At 39.0% G+C, this 21,834-nt stretch overlaps 1 protein-coding gene across 1 annotated transcript in view; it reads right to left on the bottom strand.

Moving 5' to 3' along the window:
* The window catches only part of LOC140238098 (uncharacterized), a 56,022-nt gene that overhangs the window by 15,332 nt on the left and 18,856 nt on the right, over window positions 1-21,834 (bottom strand). The window contains exons 2-3 of the mRNA XM_072318027.1: window positions 18,751-18,801; window positions 13,895-13,947 (exon numbers count right to left, since the gene is read on the bottom strand). Of these exons, the coding sequence (XP_072174128.1) occupies window positions 13,895-13,947; window positions 18,751-18,801 (104 nt within the window). The remainder of the gene's footprint in view (window positions 1-13,894; window positions 13,948-18,750; window positions 18,802-21,834) is intronic.

The following is a 21,834-nucleotide window of genomic DNA, read 5'->3' as shown; positions in this document are numbered from 1 at the left end:
GAGAGAATGTCCTGTTCTTTCACTCATAGTACGTGCAGTTATCTCTTTTTTTTTTCAGAGTTTGTATTCTTTGTGTGTGCGTGTGTGTCCGTGTGGGTGTGTATTCGGAACCGGAAGAACTGCTGAATAGTGTTAAATTGCCCTTTCACGCAAATCTCTAAATTGAGCTATTTGCGTATTTGTCTCTGCACGTCTTTGAAATCGTTGACATTACGTGCACAAAGGTGACCCGCAGAATAACACTGCTGGTATGAACTTCTCAAGCCCAACGTCTTTTATGCCAAATATCACTTCATAGATCTTGATATACCTTGGCCCTTCTCTGCACTGTCACGGTGCTTAAGCCAAAGAGATGGAGTGACTTACATTTGAGTGTATCTATCGAACAAATGGCGGACTAAAATGAAGATTGATTTGAGCAAGTGAACGCGAGTTGACGCATTATAGACCTACACTGTCCCTATCGATCCATCACGGCCTGGCGGAATGCGTCGGGGGTCGAACCGTTACTTCGGGGGCGGGGCGAGTTTTCTCGCTTGCTATCGTTCTTTATCGACAACACAGCTCTACAACTTCAAGATTTCATCTTGACAGTGCAATCGTGTCTCGCACAATCTCGACTGCTCGCTCTAGTTCTTTGTTATCTCGCCCCTTTCACACTATATCGGTCTAATGTTTCCCGCTCATTCTCAGTCTGCTATATGCCTCTTCAGACATTGCCTTGCTTTCCTTGGTTTGTTTTCATTGGGATAAAAATAAGTGATTTTGTTTTTTCGCCAGTCTTTTCTAACGCAAAGTCCTATACAACCTTATACCATCATGTCGTGCACATTCAGTTTCACTGCACTTTCAGTGCTGTCCATGTACTCCAGCAATTGTGAGATCACACCCCTGCCACTCACTAGATGAGTGATGGGCGGGTCCAATCGTGAGCAATTACCGCCGATCTCGCAGAGCGGGGGAAAGCGAACGCGCTAGCCTGTCCACGAACAGGAAGTCCGAGGGTGCGTGGCCGAATCACCTAAGACCGAGTTCGAGTGCGCTGGCCGTTATTCTAGACAAGCTGGACACTTCACGGTGATATTCAATTTACCCACTTCATCAGCTTGACGTGCAAAAATACAGAGGAGGAACATTGCAGAGGGTCTAAAGATAGACGGGGCAAGATGGAGAAAGAGCGGGAAACGGACAGGTGGTGACGATGTCAGAGAAATATTTCTATAAAAAAGTATAGAAAAAAAGAAATGTCACTCAGAAAGAGAAAGAGAGCGAATAAAGAGGTTTCCCATAATCTGACAATGACATACGCATGTTTCAGACGCAAAAGGACTGTTCTGAAGGACATTATGATTTAAATTTAGGAGTAGAATTTAGAGTAGAACTTTTCGAACACTTTGCGATCACATGTCTACGACTATTTTTTTTTTCCTGTGAATATCAATCTACAATGTGCAAGTCCAATCTCTCTGTAAAATATATTTTCATGCGTCATGATAAATAAAGAAAATGACGTGCACCGTTCCTTCTGTCTGCGACCAGAGATACTAAATGCGCTAATGTCACTGACGTTGATTGTAAGGGTGTAATAAGTTATTGTAAGGTACATTATCAATATCGGGATTCTTCGAATTGCTTGAAATGCAGAGCGATAGGTCTACATACACAATATGATACAAATAGTACACAGGTGTCAGCTCCTGGTTTCACACTGTACTGTTGCTCTTTTGGCTCAGATCTTTTTATCTATCTATCTTTTGTTTATCTATTTGTTTTGTTTTGTTTTGATTTGTTTGTTGTTGTTGTTGTTGTTTTGTTTTGTTTTGTTTTGTTTTTGCAAACTTGACTCAGCCAAACAGGAAACATTTAGAATAAGCACAACAGGATTTTTTTTAAAGTGTCGTCTTCCTTTAAAAGACGCGTCAAATTATAATGCTATTACGATTGGACGAGCAACATTATGTTTAATGCATTTTATCGAGAATGACATCTGTACGACTGGAAGACGAAAGATAAATATAAAGCAAGAAAGACACTTTCCCCTGCATACTCAGCTGCATGTCAAATATGGCAGTTTGAGAAATTACTCCAATCTTTTTTTTTTCTCTCCGTCGGCTCTCCACTTTCTGTGTTTTCTGGACGCGCGCGTTTTCCCGCTTTTTGCTCTTGCAAGTTCACCTCGGTCAGTATGCAAAGTGCTATGACTCGCCTATTAGCAAGTGAAAGTGGCAATTAAGCTCATGCCACACCACGACGTGTGCGCTGATGGCACGGCGCGCAAGCTTCTACTCTTAACTTGTCAATTTAGCCAGCATCGCCGTACTCACTTGGAGTTAATTTTAAGACTCCACCTGCAGAACAACACCTAAACTTTTCCTTCCCCCTTTTTTTCTCCTTCAATGTCAAGCATCTATAGGGAGTTGTTGATTCAGCGTATGAATGATGTTCAAAATTGCTTGTCATCTACGGACTTTTCTCTCCTTTCTCAGTGACGGAATGGCGGTGGGAAAAGAAAAACGCCACTCGGGAAGTCGTCTGAAGATAGGCGCCAGTATGTTAGGGGGGAAATGGCGGCGTAGGACTCGAAGAAAAGAGACACGCATTGTTATGATTTGAATTGTGATCGATGCACTCACGTCATTAGAAAATGAAATAAACAAGCAGACGTTTACAGTGCCTATGAAACATGCATATCATGATTAATTCACGCAAAACTGCTCTGACGCATCGCCCATTTGTTAAAGACACAGGAACTTCAGGAGATTGTAAATGATCAGTGTTCTTTTCGCAAATCAACAGAAGATGGCATTACTAAAAATATATGTATGGTACGACAAATCCGCTGACGATTTATTGATTTTTATGTTTTCTTACAATGACCACGGTGACTGGCTCTCACAAGACATGTTCAGCTCACTTTTTCACGAAGCGTTCTATCACTGAACAAGAGAGATCGAGGGAACAGGAATGTTACGTCGTGTTTAGAAGCATATAAAGCAACTGGATCATCATTTTAGACGGCACGGAAGCAGTATATCATATTGACGCATAAAAGCTGTTAAAGGGCGTGTCTAGAATTATTGTGGATACACCATCTTGTAGGTATAATCGTTAATATTCAATCCTCCTGAAATCGTATACCCTATGCTTGTAAAGAGTATTTCACAGCATTAAAAATTCATATCCATAGTGATGTAATGTGTATGTAGAATTATTGTACTGCAGGTGTGCGAAGTCCTAGTCAAATGTGCTGGGAGGGAACGAAGGGACAGAAGAGGGGAGAAGGAGTAAGGTCAGAATGGAGGAAGGAAGGTCAGAATGGAGGGAGAGAAGATTAAAAGGAAATGGACGAAATGGGCGTGTCCTTTGGCATATCACGTGACTGTTTTTGATGAGCTCAAGCGGAGCCGGAAAACCAGGAGTTTATCTTCATTGTGAAGAGTCTCCGGCTTTCCGAGAACTCTCTACAACATAATGTACTACTGTCGTAAGCGGATTCAACTGATACAGAAAAAAAAAATGCAGGGGCGGATCCAGGGAGGACCACAACCGGCGCACGCCCCCCCTTTATTTTTTGTTGAAACAAAAGAAATAAAAAGAAAAAAATGGGGGGAGGGGTGCGTGCGCCCCCCCTTTATTTTTGTAAACACGCCCCCTCTTTACGAAATTCCTGGATCCGCCCCTGAAATGTGATCGAATTAATCAAAGGAAATAGCCTTTGGCGAGGGGGAGCGGTGAACAATGGTATTTAACACTACTTGCGCCTATAAAAGGAAAGAAGACAAGGCTAACTTTGTGACGTCAATAAAAGGAGTGTGATAAACAAAGCAATTCAAAGAAGACTGAGACATTCATTACTAATTTGTGGAATTTCAGATTTCTCCCGTTTCCATGAAAACATTCTAGTTATATCGGGCATAGTCACATACACTATATATTAAATATGCAAATTAATTGAATTATTGACGTCATGGCATGAACAACTCTCCTGTTTGCCTGCATTTTAAGTTAAAGAATAATGTATTGGCAGTGACAGGAAACCCAAGCCCTCGAAAGGGGTTATTATTTCCAAGTAATCACAATAATAAAATAATTTTGTGGGGGGAAAGTTTTCTTGTTTACACGCATATAACAAGGGAATTTAAGAAAGATTTGCCAGCAGGTTTATGAAATAACCTCATTCGATTTCTATGTTTCTTTTTCACATATATCACCTCTATGTAAACATATGACACCTTGAAATTCAATGATTTCATCTTTTTTTGTGGGGGGGGGGGGGAATGAAAATTTTACTGCTGTGTCTGTTTGTTTGACTCTATATATCGATTAAATTCAACGAGTGTCTAGTGGGGGCTCAGCATCAACGCCACAACAATATTAAAGGGGCATTCCTGACAATTTTCATGATTTCACATCATGTAGTACATAAATCGACAGCTACATGTATAGATTCGTGGAATTTATTGTGGTCCTTGAGCAGAGAAACCAATAAACTGAAAATCTTAAACAAATTACACTGAACAGTGTTGATGACATCAGAGCCTCACATATTTCAGAAATGTAGCAGTATAATTCCATTACAATGCTGCTTGCTCGACAAGTTCACCTGTGAAGACTCTATGCATGCCTTCTTCTTTTGTTCTGCTTCCTTGAGCTTCAACTCGTACATTCTTATGGTGAGGCTGGCATGTCATCATCCTTGTTAATTGCAATTCATTATGAATTTTGAAAACACTCTCATTCCTCATCCCAATCACTGTAAATTCTGAAACTCTGTACTCAGTTTAACTAATTTATAGTTGTTCAAATGTAAAAGTTTGAAAATCATCCGGAGGTCCCCTTTAACTTGGCGAAAATGAGATATAGGACATGATACGCGTCACGCGTCCATCAGTAGGCCTGCTATACTCTTTTGCTTTAAACAGTATCAGGAGCTGTCTGCTGTTCAGGTAAGAATTAGTAATGAGAGAGTTGAATCTGACGAACTTCGCAATATCAAGTTGTCATGGATACGTGCTATTGTTGACGTTTTTTGTTTTGTTTTGTTTTGTTTTTTGCAGCAAGGGATATAATGGTTTATACATGTTAATGTTGTGTGTATGTGCGTGTGTGTGTTTTAATCAGTGTGTGTTGTAATCGGTGTGCCGTGATACACGTTTAACATTTCACTTGGTGACGGTAATTAGAAAATTTTATTTGCACTTTATGGTATGGACCAAATAAGAATAAGCTCACTAAGAATATGATTATACCTCTTCATAATATCACCATTTGCCCTTTTCGAATGCTTAATGTAGAGTAAAGGGTTGCTTACATCTATTGCAGTCTATACCGCATCATTCTCAATATAGGGAATTTCATTACGCACTCCTGCAGGCTTTGCGACCACTAAGAATCACGCTCAATATAAAAATCTCACTTGACTGAATTAATATACTTTGACTGAAAAAAAAAAGACGAATGCATTAAACGTGACTTGAAGTTCACATTCTGGGTGTGATGCAATCACAATGCAATTAACTGTGAGAATATAAAGTTTCATCAAAGAATCATTGTTTCCATCTAATTCAGGACCAGAGTATTAATTTAGGTAGGACTACGTTATGTGGTGATTTAAAAAAATACACTTAACAAAAACTACTCGGTGTTGATTGTTTTAATACATGTACTGCCTTTTCATAGAGTGTTTCTCACATGTAGGCCTAAAGTTAAAAGAAAAAAAAAAAAAAAAAAAAAAAAGATCCGAGGGCATATCGGACCGAAACTTTTGACACTGTCAAAGACCTTTCGAAGGTCCCCCTGAAGATTCTTCATTGACTTCGGCCTGGCATGTTAAGTGAAGTGTTGTTTGAGCACTTCAAACAATACACTTTTGATTGCGTAGAAACTATTCGTTTGTTTGTTTGTTTGTTTATTTGTTGTTGGTTGCTTTTGTGTGTGTGTGTGTGTGTGTGTGTGTCCGGTATGTTCAATGCCGGGGTTAAATGAAGGTAGTGTTGCTTGGGCACTTAAACAAATTTGTATGGATCAATGTTATTATTAACCCATCACCGTTTGGGTTGAATTGTGCGTCATCTTGATATGTTCACTTGATTGCCTAGATTTGTTTGTTTGTTTGTTTGTTTGTTTGTTTGTGTTTGTCTGTGCTACTGACTGTTTCCACAACCTATCATCACAACGTGTTTGCCATGTCCTGACTGGCAATCCAACTACAGTCCCTTTATTATCACAACACGATAGACGATGGCATATAGGAGTTTGAATTCCCAGATGACGATTGCCCAAGAGGACGTTGCAGTACGATGACTAAACTCCCCAGTTCTCGGACAGTTTATTGAGGCACTACTGCCAGCTTTAGAGCTACACAAGAAGGCTAGCTAGGAAAAACAGGGGCCTAAACCGTAGGTAGCTCTCGCCTGAAACGCAATACGACCCACGACAAAGCCGAGAGAGAGGCCGCACCACGCCACCCGGATATGTGGCTGAATTACCTTACGGGTTGGGGACCACTATGGTATATAAAGGCGTACGGCAATAAACTTGATCTGAAGCTCCGTGTAATGCAATCTCCTAATCCAAAGATGATAGCCCTGTCTACAGGAGTTTTCTCACCTAGTTTTGGTGCGTTTCAATACTCTCTCTGCATTCCCCTATCCCCCTTCTACCGCATAGAATATGCCTTTCTATTTCTCTCTTGAATAGTCTCTTTCATGATGTCTGTGCGTACGTCTATCTCACTCTCTGTCCGTCTGTCAGTCGTTCTTCAGCCTTCTCCTTCACTGCGTTTTTCTAATATTTCCCTATCTCTATGGTTCTATGTTTCATAGTCTGTCTGTCTGTCTGTCTGTATACTTGGTCTATTTCTCTCCTTTCCTATCGTCTTTATTTCCCGCGCTCAAGATCACTCAAACCGGAGAACGTATGACTGGTGCACAACAATCAATGCTGCGACAAATACGCTTGAAAGTGTTAAATACTATGATTATATATGCAGAAAACCGCAAATATACTTCACTTGTTCGCAGTCTCCGCATAAAATTATCTGAGGTTTTTATAGCAGGTTACACGAACAAAAGCAGTACATATTTATGTGTGCATTTGTTTATTTGTGTGAGTGTGTGTGTGTGTGTATGTGTGTGTATCATCATGAATACAATTTTACAAATCGATCCCCATGTAACTTGAAGTTGTGTGTGTAAATACTCGTGCAAAACGCCTGTAAAAATTACACACATCCCGTTGTTTTTATATTCTTTACATTTTTAAAAATTCAGAGCCCAAGGTAAGTTGAAGAAATAACTATGAAAAAGGTTAGAAAATTGAGAACTATTTCAACTGAATTATGCAGCATCAAATAGATTTACATAGAGAACAGCAGTACAATATATGTTTGTTTGTATGTGTGTGTCTGTATGTGTGTGTGTGTGTGTGTGTGTGTGCGGATACTCTGTAGAAAGTCTGTAACTATACAACATGATGTAAGTATACACACATGTTTGAGGTTTTTCGTTTGCAATTAACAATTTCACGAGTTTTAGCACCCCTGGTAAGTTGAAAAATAACCGTGAAAAAAGTTGGAAAATATTGAAGAAATACTTCAGCTAATTTCGTTGGTATGGTCACCGGAGAAATGGGTGACATGAGAACGCAATGTTTGAATTGGAGAATTTGCTGCGTCCGTCTTAACACTTGAATACTTGTAATGCCGTAGTCACTGAAATTTTGACAAGAAAATAGAAGGCGCAATTAAAACTGAAGTTTCGGAAGTTGTTTTGCATGTCTGCATAGAATGTAACATTATGCTTGTACAATATTGTGATTTTAAAAGATTGTTTGGTAGAAAAAAAAAAGAACCAAGTCACATTTTGAGTTTGCCAATTAACCAGAACCTTCATAATTTGACACTTATGTTTGTCTCTTGTAAATATTATTTGGGTGCATCTTTGTCACGCATCGGTGGATTCAAACATTTTATCATTCAAAATCTTATGGGGATGATCATTGACTTATCAAATCAACGAAGCGAGTCGGAAAGCTTGTAAAAGAGCGCTTAATTTAGTTGTTTGTTGTTTTTTTGGGATCTGCATGTAATATGTCCTGTGGGACTCTGTCAAGCACAAGTTTGACTGAACAAGAAACATACCATCAGAGTAGCATTTCCCAATGCCCGTCTTCTCCTGTCTCATGTACTTTTATTTCCAAAAGGACAAGAAATCCCGTCTTCTCCCGGTAGGCATTGAGTGTTCCATTATTGGCTGGGTATTGCTACTCGATTCACTGTCTTGTCTCTTGTCAAACATTTTAATTGCTTTAGTAGTTTCCATTGGGCATTCTGCACTCCGATGTTCAAATTCACATCATTTTAATAAAAATAAATGATATATTGTTAGAGGATCTCATGATCATTCCATGTTTTCATCCCGTCTCCTGCCTTAAATCTCTTAGTTGTCTTTTCTTTTGATTTCCTTTCTTCGTAAATGTTAAGTTTTGTTAGCAGATTTTATTTGTTTATTATCTGCTTTTTAGGATTAAATTAAGTTCATTCCAACTGTTCCTCCAGAGGTGTAAGAGATTGTAGCGAGTTTACAACACGGCTCCTTAATAGCCCCATGAGAATGAGAAACTGAGATGAGTACAACGGAGATAAGGAGGAATAGAGAGAGAAAAAGAGTAGAGGGGGGTGGGGTGGGGGACAAGTGGTCAATTAGCCGATAACGAGTCATGCTCGATTGATTTTTGTTCCGAGTGTATCTGGAGCAAGTACGATGCACTTTTCCGTTCGCCATCTCTTGTAGAAGACAACTCCGCCATTTTGACCTTCTTCTACTATGTCTGACAACAGGTGTATGCCTTTCTTGCCGTTTTACTTCGAGATGTGTGCAGACGATGAGCTCACACAATTTCGTGATATGCACGCGTACTCCGATGAGAAGGTACCAACCATGGGGGGAAACAAGAGGGAACCTCGCAAGAAGAAAAATAAACGGGAGTTTCGGCAAGGTATTATTATTTGCCAGCAGCGCTATATGACACGTGCGTTCTCATGTCCACGTTCGACAAAGACTTCGCCAAACGCACTCAGTATATGCCAATGGAAGAAATAAAACAAACTTGCATGCATACATTATGTCATAAAGCAAAATGAAGGCGTAAGTACTATTAATTATTTCACCGGTAATTGCTTGTGTCAGAATCTTTTTGATTTACTTGCCTTTGATTTACTTGCCGTTGATTTCACAAGCGTAGCTGGAGGTTAAGATCGCTTTAACGCTTAAGAAGCTTTCTCTTGACTTCTGTATCTGTTTGGCTAGAGAGTTTAGCACATTGGATGCAAATTGCCCATTATTATCTACCGGCTTAATTCTGCTTTATATCCATGCCGCGCCCTTTATAATTACTTTTTACTGTCATTGTGACAAAGTGTTGATGCCTCGCAAAAGTGTATCAAAGCCCACACAAACACCCTCCAAATAACACTGAAAGCTGTACCGTGCGTGTTAAGATATTCAACTCAGATGTTATCATACCTATATCAAAAGCAAGACTTTTAACCTTGCAAATTAATACCTATATCAAAAGCAAGACTTTTAACCTTGCAAATTAATCTGCCGTCTTCACGTGCAAAATTATTGTCAGCACTTTAGACCAAATTGAGAACCTCTAATTGAGAATCTCTTGAGTAGAAAAACCAGAACAAAATCAGAAAATTGTAATTTCAGAGAGTCAATAGCCATTGGAAACAATTCAAACATAAACTCGCACGTAGGGAGGATATCGAATGATCTCCCCGTAATTGAGCGAAAGCGGCCTATTTTTGGTGGCAGAGAAACTAGTTAAAATATCTCGCCAATCATTAAATGACATTATCGCCCACTAAACAAAGCGCATTGCTGCCAACCCCATTATTTGTAGCATTATGTGCTGCCTGTTGAAAAACTGCGAGTCTTATGATACATCAGAAAACCTATCACTGCCGGATTTCCAGGCGGTGAAATTGTTAAGACAAGCCATGCACTGAGCAAAGGCGTCGTGCGTAATTTTGATTGCATTTTACTGCGACAATTAGATATGAGAAAATTAAAATCTTGCAAAAACAAATCCGGCCATAGTTTAGTCCCAAGAAATATGACACTTTCCAAAATGATTCGTCATCAGTTCCTGCAATATTGTAGCCTACATCACTAAAAAGTGGTAAATGAAGAGGCCCTGACGATGCATGTGATTTCTCTGCGCTTTGAATCAAGAGACATCTATTCAGTTTCTTTTTATTGTCATGCTTGCGATAAAAAGATTATGCCAATAACTATAAACAAATATTACATTACAAATTTTGTAAAAAGTTCGACGCATTATGCATATCACAACACAATGCAGCAAGCCGAACGGGCTCCCATTGTTCGCTTCCTTAAATGGGATTATTTTATTATAGATGACTGACTTTGTGTATGCGAGCACAATAATTGGCCCTCTGTAAAGAGGCACAAGACCACCCCTTCAGACATGACTTTGAAGTGAGGTCTTATTATTCAATTAAATTCAGTTCAGTTCAATTAAATTCAATTCAATACGGTTTTTTTTTCTATCCAACAAAAGGAAATATATTTATCATGCATGGGGTGGCCAGGAGTAATGCCAGCCGCACACCACTTCACGATTCGCGCATCAACCAAGCGGGGTAAAGATCAAGTAAAGAAGTGGTACACGAGAAGCAGAATCGACGAGAAAGCGCCTGTTAGGTACTGACCCTTTAAATATATCTTATCAAAAGTGACTGATGGTAAGATTCAACAAATTTGTATAAGCGAGAACGCTGTTCCATAAAGGGGGGGGGGGGGTGGTGGAGAATCTGTACTCAGAAAGAACAGATAATGGTCAAGCATCGCAAGGACTTGTCATTATTCAATTCTTCCTATTCTCCTGCACTCACAGAAATGGGTGAGATGAGGCGCTACAAGCTCGTACTGTACCTGATGTCTCCCTTTACAATATAGACACAGCAAAGTTGGTTGTACAGAAGTGCGTACCTAGTACTTCTGTGGCGAACATCCCTTTTTTTCGTCATTACCTTGACATGCTATTAGAAAGCTATTACCGGAGCGGGAGGCGGCGCTACACATTTACCACGCTCCGCACATGCCATAATGTTCAAGGAGCTCCATCCCTCTTCGGACAGCGAGAATTCTTAGTAATTGAAGAAAAAAAAAATATCCGCCTGTACGTATCGACATGTCTTTGAAGAGAAATAATTGTTCACATGGCTACCAGCACATTAAAGCCCGAATACTATTCTTTGTTCGAGAAGCTGTGCAACACACGTGAATTCATTGCCACTATTACGCCTACACTGAAATGATGTTTAAACATGGAGATATCCCTAGCCGAAAGTAATATTCTCTTGTTTGCTATAGAGGCTTCTGACCAAGGATGGTTATTTGTGACGACGGTTCTTCAGGCAAAGGTTTAGTGGAGATGATGTTTTATCAAAGGACTTTTGTTGGCAAGTATTTTCGCTCCGCCGTGTGTGCAGTGCGACTTCGAAGAAAACCCGCTATGCATTAATCTGCAGTTTGATACCATTATTTTTTTTTCTGGCCAACCCAGACAAACTAATTCGTTTGAGTTTTAATCAAATGCATCGCCACTCGAAGCGGAAGAATATTGAGCATCTGTTATCGTTGATGTGAAAACCATTCGATTGTGAGTCCATTCCCCTTATCCCCCATAGTCATAACACTTTAGGTTTATACATTGTAATGGAGCTATCAGGCAGGAACTGATGAAATCAGGTCATTCAGAGTAATACGTTTAAATCTTGTTTGCAAGATTTTTATCATTCTGCTATTTACGGTTATCATAAAACTGATAATCGAACAAGAATGGAAATCATATGCTCTTGTTAACTCAGGTCATTAGCCTACAGGACACCAACGAGTCATACAGCCCCCGAGTCGTACAGCCCAGGAACTATACCAAGTATAAAGCAGGCCAATGAGCTTGACGCTGTAGGCAAATAAGGCCCATGAGCTCAACACTAGACAAAAAATTTCCACGAGCTTGACTATACGTAAATTAAGCGCCGTGATATAATATCGAACCCGTGGGCCTTGTCTATCTAATAATAATGGTGTCTACCGCATGGGCTGTATATTATGACTCGTGAGCTGTATGACTCATGGGCAGTAAGACTCGTGGGCGGTAAGACTCGTGTTTATCGAGCTCGTGACGTGCATCCGCAGAAACTACCATTTTGTTCTCACTAAATTAGGTTTTGAGAAAAGAGGTGGAAGTGGGTGTGCTTTAACTCATCGAGTCTGCGCAAAAGCAGAAAGAAATGGAGAAAATTGACTAGAATCTAAACAGAAAACCATCTGAAATTGTGTAAAATGTGCTGTCAATTTAAGAATTAATCATGAAGTTGGCAAAAAGGAGGTTTTTTTTAAAGAATTCTGCAACCAAAACAAGAAATTACTCATGAATAACATAGGGTTCAAATGAAAAAAGACGTACTACTCTTCCTTGATATTACTAATGATGGATAGTAAACATTACATAAAATGGTTCAGCACCACATTCAGAAACGTTGTTTATGGGATTTGATTGATTAGTAGAACGCAATATTTTTATTTTCCCGCGTGAGTGGCCCATTTGGGGGTCTCGAGCTTGCTTTGGGTTGCAGGATTCTGCGTTCCTGTACAAGATCCAACGCTTAACTTGTTTAACAGCCAGTTATATATGCGTTTGTAAAGAAACAATCAAATTCTGCATTGGATCGTTGAATTGCAAATTCGCTGCCCGATTTTTTTTTTCTTAACATATTTGGCGTAATTGGACAGCCAATTTTAGAATTTTTTGTTTCATTATGCTCAAACTTCGTGATACGGATATGAATAAGAACATGACGTCTGTTTTTTCACTCGATGAAAAAAAAAAACATTTTCAATAACAATTTATTTCTTTCAGTCATTTTTGCCTTGTCTGGGTCTCGACACATAATCGTTTAATGCTTTTCCTCATATAACTGAGGATTAAGTGAGAAACGTTGTCGTCATCTTTCAAAAGAAAATGTACGAAATGGACCGAAAATGCTAAGACTGTCACACTTTTGAGACCATAAAAGGGTGATCGTCAACAAAAAAGAAAAAAGAAAAAAAATAAACCAACAAGAAAAGTACACGCTCGCACGTATGTATGCATCATCCAACGAGGAAGACCAGCCACGGAAAGGCACCATTACCTGCTGCGTCATTCAACTATCGATGCCTTTCACTCAATACGATGACCACGCCTCGTTTCTTGAATGATTTTCTCGCATCAATTTCTTTGTGTTTAGGCGTCATCTGTCATATGACAGTGCGAAACACCACAACCATCTTTGAAAACATGGACCTGTCTAGCACCTCTCATCTTCAGCACAAAGCTTGTTTATCGGTGTTTACTGTTGTTAAAGTTACGGTATAAACTGTTAATGGCTGGATGTATTACACCACTGACGGTGAAATGGATTGAAATTTCTTTGAAAGTTCTTATTTTAAAAGGGAGAACCAATTCTGTAAGGGCTGAAGACAGGCTGAAATGTGTTCTGTTACCATGACAACACGCCTTTAATTCATGCATTAGCAATGGTTGGTTTAGAAATTCTATAGATCACTGATGGTACGACTGACAATGAGGAACCACGTTAAGGCTAGTTCGACGGAGAAAGTGAGAGAGATAGAGAAATAGAATGGTGAAATGGAGAGGTGGGCGTTTTGGGAGATTTAAAAAAAAAAAATGCAGTCGAGATACATGAAAAGAAACGCACAGTTAACATGGTAAGCAATCGGGAAATAGCAACAACAAGAACAAAACAAACAGAGACATGAAAATTGAAAATGGTAAAACGTGTCTCGAGATTTACCTCCGCGTTTGTTGCCATTGCACTTTGTGAGATTCCAGTATCCCTCTTTCCAACTGCAATGAAATATCATGGACAACGAATATAATTATATGAAAATATGATATGGTTATATGAAACAATATCAAGATGATACATTCATAATTATATTTAACGTAAATGATGTATGTAAGAGAAATTCCTCGAGGCAGTGAAAGAAATAGGCATGCAACAGTGCACTTAGTGCAATTTGACTGTCTGTGAGATTTTATTATAAAGGGCTGATTTCTCATGCTGCTATTATACGAAATACTCCAGTGATTACAAAGTGTAGTCAAAGTATTATAGAACACAGTACAATTGTATCAAAGTTCTGATTCGCCTTGTACGCATACACCCTTTTACTCATACCGACTGGAAAAATCAGATATCACGCATTTGCTCATTTGGCGGTTGCTATGGTTACAGAATCCAAGGATGAGTGTTACTGAAATAATGCGAAGGAAGTTCGAGTAAAAGTAAATCTGATTAAGAAGGGTGAAAAAAAAATCACACACTCATACAATATTATTAACTTATTTTTGGAGACTTGTTTCTAATCATTTCTTCCGAAAATGTGTACAAGACCTTCTAGTCATGTGATACACACACACACACACACACACACACATACACACACACATGAATGTCTTGCATCGTTCATGAAGCCAACAACAAAGCTTTTCTCTGTTCAAGATGGGGATGTCGCTATTTCCCTTTCACTTATGTGGATAACCTTAAAGTGATCGTTTAGTTTTGGTTGAGACCTAATTTCAGGTTTTTAACATTTTTTTGTGAGATAATGAGAAACCTCTTATGAAATATGAAAGAGCATGTAATTCCATGAGGAATTCAACATTTATTTGATGAAAATTGGTTTTAAAATGGCTGTGATATCCAAAACAGAGTGATTGTAATCTGACCCACCTTTTATTGCGATCGCTTTTTTGTTTTTGGATGTTTCAGTCATTCCAAATCCGATTTGCAACAAATAAACTTTGAATTGTTTGAAGGTTTGCATGGTGAAGTTAATTAGGAAGAAAGATTTGCTTTCCTAAACTTTGAATTTCTCTTAAAATGGTAAGCTCTGTACTATTTCATAAGTGTTTTCTTGGTATCTCGCAAAAAGTTAAAAGCCCAATTCTCATCTCGACCAATGCTGTACCATCCCTTTAATTTTCGTCTTACGTGCTATCTTACTTCTGTGAAAGTAAAATGTTTAGAAGTGAACCTCGCATAATATTTGCAACTTACTTGTGTAACGCGTTATGTTTGTACACTTTGTCTTTTTTGCGTGAAGTTTAATTTTCGAAAAGGAAAGACATATCCATACGGACAACCATGTGCATTGAGAATGTAAACAGGTTACGCAGGCAGGTTCGTTGAAAGTGATCCCTTTGCTAATGAGTTTGAAGAGGCCCGCGGCAATGTTTGGTCAATGGTTGCCTCTTTTTCTTTATATTTTGAATGACAAAAATTAATGATTAATGTCTCAACTGTCAAATCTGAAGAACATGAAAGAAATGAATGGAATTATTTCATTTTTATATTGTTCTCTTTCATCCCGTTGTTTTACAATGTTCCAGTTCTTTTTATCGCGAATAATATCAAGGATGCCTCCTGTCCTTACGTCGAGAAATAAATGAAAGCATTTCCTTTTCTTTGTATTTTTCTCTTTTAGTCTGCTGTTTTACAATGTTCCGGTTCTTTCTATAGCGAATTAATATTGTATCAAGGATGTCGTCTGTCCTATACATTGTGGTCGAGATCCATACCCACGCTGCGTCTCCATAGTTTTCTTTTTGTTTTTTTAGCTTTGTCTTTGTCTATTCCTCCTTCCCCTTTGTCAAAGCTCGAGGCCTATATAAATATCATTGTATGCATTATTGTGCTGTTTTTGTCGAGGAAGTCTGATCAATTTTGTACCCTCAGAGGCGCGAATAATGACTCCAGGACTTATTGCCAGCCCTAAACTTTCAAGACAATACTCGGTAGAATTTTTTTTTCAAGTCGAAGTGCAATTGCCAGCATTAGAAAATCATATCATTACATTAGCCTACCTCGGGGACAAAGACCCCACGCGACACTTATTAAACAAGAACTCTTAGGCATGCATATATATATATATATATATATATATATATATATATATATATATATATATTTATATATATACAGTCAATGTGTAGATCCTGAAGAAGGGCATTTCGCCCGAAAGCTTGAATAAAGGGGTGCAACCCAACATCAGCCACGTCTATGTGCAAGTTTTGCTGCCAATTATATATATATATATATATATATATATATATATATATATATATATGAGATATGAGAAAGGAAGGAGAAAATCGGTGCGTAGCTTTGACATTATTATTCCTCTTACTGTTCCTCCTTTTCGGAAAAGCGCAATATATATATATATATATGTATAAAGAAGAATGAGTCTCAAATACGCCATCTGTAGATCCAACAAGGAGGATATACGCACACACACACACACACACACACACACATATATATACATATATATATATATATATATATATATATATATATGTATATATATATATAATATATATATATACATATATATATGTATATGTATATCATATATATATATATATATATATATATATTTGTTTATTTATTTCTAATGGATTTTTGTTGCTTTTTAGCTGAATTTTTTTTTCTACACTCAAAACGTCTTATTGCAATTGAGAGGAAAGGCCATGAATCAATTTAGATCTATCGACATTAGCACTGAATTTAAACACAAATCAGAGTGAGTGTATTTCCGGTCTTTATCGTCTGCATAATCTGTATGAGATTGAAATACACAGTAGCGACAAATCTCCGATGCGCAACTCTGGTTGGCCCGTGTTAGAGGAGAGTTTTTCTTCTTTTTTTTTCCCAGAAGAGTAAGGGATCTCATTCCTGTTGCTCAATTCCTCTCCTATCACAGATGAAATGAGCGGCAGTCTTGTAAGGAAAGAAAAAGGGGGAAATGCTGAGCAATATACCTCGGGGTAAACGAGGCGTAATTCAATATAGCAATGGTCAATCGAATTTTGAAGCAACGAAATTCGCATTCAGCTCATGAACATTCTTATCGAATAATAATTCAAGATGAGCAGTATCAGTCTCTTGGAGTATCCAGCCCATCCTCCGCCATCCGTTTCCCGCCAGGCCTACAGTTCCAATTCGATATGTCTTTATTCCATTCACCATTATCTTCCATATATAAAACTAACTACTTCCTTGGCATTTAATTTACATACAACAGATAATGGCCAAACACTGTCTTTCCTCTCATGCACGCTTTCTTGGTGATATTTGACCTATTCCCCTTCCTATAAAATGTAATAGCCATTTGAATGATACACTGCACTGACAGTTAGGCAATTATTCAGTAACCAAGCGCACGCTATAAAAGTGTAACCAGTGTTGATTACATTTGTAGATTAACGACTCCCAGTGACAATCAATATCACCGTGTATCGCACTACTGGTCTCCAGTTGCACAAAAGTTAAAATCAAACATAAATCAAAAAATCAAACGTTCAAGTCTCTGAATGCTCTTTTCTGATTAGTTGATACCTGGTTTCATCTGTTTGATTGCATCTTTTTATATAACAGGGCCAAGGTTAACTGGTATCCCTAAGCCATCATAGTTGCAGATATTCAGATATCTGCTTATCCTGACAAAAATTATACAAGCTCAAGGGCCCTACACGAAGTATAGGCCTGTATAATTGTTAGGGACTAAAATAGTTTCAGTTGCAATGGTTTGATATTTTTTCCAGACCATCTAAGATGTTGGCACAAGGATTTCTCAAAGGCCTATACTACTTAATTTCGCTCTTGCTGTAGATGTTGTGTTAATGAAAAGTTACACTCGGTTTGAAACATGACAATGAGATGTAAATGATACCCCAAGTATTAGAAGCCATTTTCCCATTTAGTCAATTCCAGCTTGTTATATCCTCCTCAATATCCTGTCCAACTCCCCAATAACTGCAGTTCGATATTTTTTCCCCGTTTGATTGCATTTTGCCATTGGAAAATATAATTCTTCTTCAACAGAAGATGACGGCGTTTTCCACTCAACTTCAAGTAAGGGGAAAAAGGTCAGGATGTGGAAATTGCCATAAAGGGTTATCCATCCGACGAGAATACGCCAAACGAGCGTGTTCTGTCAGCTAACTCATAGTTAAACATCATGGCAAATGAATTGGTTCGTCTCAAAGTATTCTGCTATACGCAGAAGACGGAATCGACGTTGCGCGCGCGTGTGGCCTGGTCCCATTCTCTTATCAATGCGTCGATAAATCAGCCGAGCGCGTTGCTACTCGTCATGCGCGAACGACATCTGAAATAAGCCAATCATGTTTGAGCTTGCATCGACGGATTCAAACTACATCACACGTTTCAAATGACTTGTTACGAATGACATGAGTGATTGAGGACTCGAAGTCTTGAACAAGGCATGAACAAGTCATATAACGTAAAGAACGTTGACTCACATAAGCGTCATTACGTTGCTTCCGTTAAAAAAAAAAGAATCAGTGAAGTGCGAAAACTCTTCGAACATGCAGACAGAGCGGATTATGACCCTCGTCTTTAAAAGAATTAATAAAAGCTGTCTGGCAAGAGTTGGCAAAATACAACACAACATAACTTAATCTGAATAGAATCCCCCGAAGATTGTTACTCTTGCATCATGTGTAGAAAACATGTATGCAGTACTCTGTGCCAAAATACAGCAGTGTAGTGGGGTGGGGTGTGATTTTCCAACATTTTTATCCTATAGGAATAAAGGTTTGTAAGCCATATTTTCTTACCTCCACCTCCACAAAGTAGCATCAGCTTGGCTGGACATGCTCTGCCCCTGGCTGTCATCAAGATTCGGGTGAGAAAATGGAAAGATAAAGAAGAGAAGACATTTTAGTATAAAGAAATACACGCATTTACATTCCGAAACATAACCATAGAAGTACACACACATATAATAGACACACTGCGCACAAGCTATTTAAATCACAGTATACTTTGTCCACGGAGTGTCGGCTAATTCTCGATGCCCGCTTCCGATCTATTTTCGTATTCAAATTCTTTGCGAATTAAGCGCACTAATATTTGGTAGATTGCCAGCGCTATACGAAAATTGTGCCATTTATCGGATGTGGCTCTTCAATGATGTTGGGGAATAACTCCGACGTTTCACACATTACCATAAAATCCATAGCCTTTCGTGGCATTGTATATTCCATATCGAAATGGATGACCTTTTATCTACTCGAGTGTTCTGCATAATGGTCATTCATGTACATACATCTCTCAACCCGGGTAAACACAACATCGGTATTGCATATTGTTGACATTTAGGGTACATAACATGACATAACGAGTAACCCAGTTTATGGGAAATAAATACTAGGCATTTGTCATATTGTTGCTACATTCTCCTTTCATTGTCTGGTCTGGACGTATACATAAAGAAATTATGCCAAACGTTATACAAAACGAAAAGCTTTGCGTCGTTTTGTGATGACAAGTCTCCGGAACGTAAATTCACTGATAAAACAGGAGTCAATGTTAAACAGCAAAAGATGTCACCTGCAACTTTTTTTTTTCTTCTAAACACCGTAAATTTACATTTTGGCATCAAATAGAATATAAACCGGTACCATGGTAGCTGATACAGTTTCGCGAACATTAATAGAGAAAACAAACAAAATAAATGCAACTTTGCAGTCCCTTCATGGAGAGAAATTTGAAATGTGATTATTGCACAATGAACATGATTTGAAGACAATCTCTGTCTCCTTTCGTCTTTTTTTTTTTTTGCATACTCCCCCTCTCTGTGACTTTAAATTTTGTCAAAAGAAACAAGAAACTATGCTTCATCTCCTCTATGTTTCCAAAAGACCACACAATGAATAAAATAGTATCGCTGATTCACGGCGAAAAAGGCAGCGCGAGCATAACCTGATACCCCAAGGAAATGCTTCAATACCCGAGTTTGATTGCATAGGATTCTGCAAGGATTGGTATTTCTCTCTCCTTTTCCAATGAACTCTGGAAGCGTCTCACTTTCTGATGAAGAGCGTGCAAAGAGCCTTTATAATATACTAAACTGTTTGATTTCTTTGTCTCAACGAAGCAACTGTACCGGCCTACTTCCTTATCTTAAGGCGGGAATTCTTCCTGAACTAAGCAGAAATTGTAGAAATTTATCTCCCCCCCCCCCCACCACCACCATTTTCTAGATAATCGTTGCGGACTATTGTTATTTTTACTTTCTCCCACTGTACGATTTTTTTTTTTTCATCCACGCTCAAAGTCGGGATTTAGTGTCAAAATCTCGTCGGGAAGAAGTAAGAAAAAAATATAACGGACAATAAAAACCTGTCCACTGGTAATCTTTCGCGCCTGCATATATGGCGCCTGTCTTTAAAGGTACAACGTGCATGGCCAGCGCAAACGGGTAGGGGGGCTCGGGTCCCCATTTTTTGCATAATACATAGGAATACATGGGGTCTAATCACTTTGCCCACCCCCTCCCATTTTACGCGGGAAATGGCACCAGAAAATGTGATTAAGGTTCTCCTGGTTTTGCTCGTCGTCAGGCGATAAACCCCGAAAATTTTAGTAGGTGTTTTTTTTTTCTTTGTTTGTTTTGTTTTTGTTTTTTGCTTTTCAGCTGACGAAACCCCGAAATGGCCCACCTTCCCCCCTCCCCCACTTAGAAAAACGGGGCGCCGGCCCCTTACATGTACTGGATGGGTGACATTAGCCAGCAGAGAAGTAAGTTACATAGAAAATAATGTCTGATGAGAACAGATTTTGTGGATATGTTGCAAGGAAGATCACAGTTGTTCATTACCTCATCTTGAAAAGCCACCCATGCCCTTTAGAGCAGTTCTAAGTCTGTCTGTGCTGTGTATGTGTGAGAGTATGTGTTCGCGTGCACTTTACAGTGTTTTTACGCTCTTCAGTAAACGTCACCTATACCAACATACACACACATGCACACATACGTCATTACTGTTGTAGAAAGAACAAAGCGAGTTTGTTTTTAAAGCAACCCAACGTGATCATGTAAGTAACAAGGAGTGACAACAACAATTTACTGGATTTATGGACATTGTCAAGATGAATTGATCAACAGTACCCTCGGGTACACTTTCTTAGAGGGTTGTGCGAACTTCACCAGCTCTTGACCAATGTTTTTAAGACTCCTATTACCAGACCGACGCGAAAGATGAGCGGAGCTGAGCTCGAAAGCGACAGAGATTGAAAGGTGAAAGTGGTACCGCGTAATTGATTCATCCTTGGGGTCCGTAAGACTGGGAATCCACCACTTAAAGCAATCTTATCAAGTTCCACAAGTTTAGAGTGCACATAGTGTAAAGCAAAACACGTATCATAGTACATGTTGATACCACAACAAATTAAGTAGCCATGACAGTTCCGTCACCATACCTTTTGCGAACTAAAATGAATAGGTGGTAAAGATTCCAAATACGACAACGACAGCCGTCCATGTGTGTTTGTTCACAGCTGATATAGAGTAATGATTATGGTGGGTTGTAGGGTTATGGGGTTGTGGGTTGGCAAGGTTGCGGGTTATGGGTTATCAAACGTTGTGAGTTGTGAGGTGTGGGTTGTGGGTTGTGAGTGAGAGGGACTCGCGGTCAAGTGGTTCGCATACTGATAGCATAAAGACATGTGATTGGTCGATCCCTTGACAAGACGCCCGTGACTATGCTAAACTCAATTCTCACGGTGTGGTACAGCGGATAAGGCGTTGGATTCTTGGACATCAGGTCCATTGTTCGAATTCTGTCCGATGTCGTGGAACAAAGTGCTTCTGCCAATTCGAACCTCTTGTAACAGGTGACCCATCAATTTGTATGTTCACT

Source organism: Diadema setosum, chromosome 14 (assembly GCF_964275005.1).
Source record: "Diadema setosum chromosome 14, eeDiaSeto1, whole genome shotgun sequence".
NCBI classification, from domain to species: domain Eukaryota; kingdom Metazoa; phylum Echinodermata; class Echinoidea; order Diadematoida; family Diadematidae; genus Diadema; species Diadema setosum.
Note: the sequence above shows the minus strand (reverse complement) of the source record. Positions and strands in the feature narration are given on the sequence as shown.